The sequence below is a fragment of the Haliaeetus leucocephalus genome, unplaced genomic scaffold (genome assembly GCF_000737465.1).
Source record: "Haliaeetus leucocephalus isolate CR32 unplaced genomic scaffold, Haliaeetus_leucocephalus-4.0 Scaffold320, whole genome shotgun sequence".
NCBI lineage: Eukaryota > Metazoa > Chordata > Aves > Accipitriformes > Accipitridae > Haliaeetus > Haliaeetus leucocephalus.
Window position 1 is genome coordinate 7,511 of NW_010972756.1, and position 1,488 is coordinate 8,998.

General features: G+C 61.6%; 2 protein-coding genes across 2 annotated transcripts in view; one reads left to right on the forward strand and one right to left on the reverse strand.

Moving 5' to 3' along the window:
- LOC104834220 overlaps positions 1-688 on the reverse strand; it is a 7,349-nt gene extending 6,661 nt beyond the window's left edge. The window contains exons 1-3 of the mRNA XM_010571392.1: positions 680-688; positions 533-599; positions 127-441 (exon numbers count right to left, since the gene is read on the reverse strand). Of these exons, the coding sequence (XP_010569694.1) occupies positions 127-441; positions 533-599; positions 680-688 (391 nt within the window). The remainder of the gene's footprint in view (positions 1-126; positions 442-532; positions 600-679) is intronic.
- Positions 689-824: 136 nt separating this feature from the next.
- LOC104834221 (Ig heavy chain Mem5-like) overlaps positions 825-1,488 on the forward strand; it is a 1,350-nt gene continuing 686 nt past the window's right edge. The window contains 2 exon segments of the mRNA XM_010571393.1: positions 825-849; positions 1,124-1,432. Of these exon segments, the coding sequence (XP_010569695.1) occupies positions 825-849; positions 1,124-1,432 (334 nt within the window).

Consider the following 1,488-nt stretch of genomic DNA (forward strand, 5'->3'; position numbering starts at 1 on the left):
CTGGGATCACTGTGAGGGTCCAGTCTTGGAGCTGGAGTCTGGGGTCACAGCAAGGGTTTTGGAAGATGCTGAGATGCTGGGACACAGCTCAGGGATGTTGGGTCGTGATGCCAGCATTTCTAGCACCACCAGCATCTTTCCCGCAGTAGTAGGTGGCCGTGTCGTCGGCCCTGAGGCTGTTCATCTGCAGCGTGAGCGTGCTCTGGGAGTTGTCCCTCGAGATGGTGAAGCGTCCCTTGACCGACGGCGCGTACCAGGTGGTACTAACATCATCGTCAATACACGCGACATATTCGAGCCCCTTCCCAGGTGCCTGTCGCACCCAGTACATGCCGAAGCTGCTGAAGGTGAAGCCGGAGCCCTTGCAGAGGAGGCGCAGGGACCCCCCGGGTGTCTGGAGACCACCTCCGGACCCCACCAGTTGCACGGCCGCCCGCAGCCCTGGGGAGAGAGAAAGGACAGGATGGAGACGCCCGGGTCCCTGAGTCGCCCACCCACCCAAAATCTGTCTGCCTGGCATTAGGGGTCCTACCTGGGAGGGCTGCGAGGAAGAAGACGAGGAGGAGGAAGGTGGAGCGGGAGCTGCTCTGGAGTGGATCCTACTGGGGGGGTCCTCTCTGCCAGAAGAGGACTCGAGTTGCTCAGGTTGATGGTTACACCAAAGGTGGGTTCAGGGAGCCTTGACCATCCCTGCCCTGTTTCCAGACCCCTGACCCAATCCTGGACCCCTTGAAACGAGCCCAGACCCCTGTCCTAACCCTGGACCCCTTGCTCTGAGCACAAAAGGGGTTCTGGGCTGGTTGCAAAGGGTCTGGGCTCAGTTCATGGGGTCCAGGATTGGGTCAGAGGGCTGGGAGCTGGAAACAGGGATGGTCAGGGCCCCCTGAACCCTCCTTTGGTGTAACCATCACCCTGAGCAACTCAAGTCCTCCTTCAGCTGAGAGGATCCCCCCCAGCAGGACCCACCCCAGAGCAGCCCCCCCTCCACCTTCCTCCTCCTCTTCTTCTTCTTCCTCACAGCCCTCTCAAATAGGATCCCCCTAACCCCAGGCACACGGATTTTGGGGTGGGTGGGCAACGTGGACACCTGGGTGACTCCATCCCGTCCTTTCTCTCTCCGCAGGGCTGCGGGCGGCCGTGCAACTGGTGGGGTCCGGAGGTGGTCTCCAGACACCCGGGGGGTCCCTGCGCCTCCTCTGCAAGGCCTCCGGCTTCACCTTCAGCAGCTATGCCATGAACTGGGTGCGACAGCCACCTGGGAAGGGGTTCGAGTGGGTCGCAATTATTAGCAGCGATGGTAGTAGCACCTGGTACGCGCCGTCGGTCAAGGGACGCTTCACCATCTCGAGGGACAACTCCCAGAGCACGCTCACGCTGCAGATGAACAGCCTCAGGGCCGACGACACGGCCACCTACTACTGCGCAAAACTTGGTGGTGGCACCGACGGGGCGTCTGGGCAGGAAAACCACAGGCGAGCAGTGTCCCCG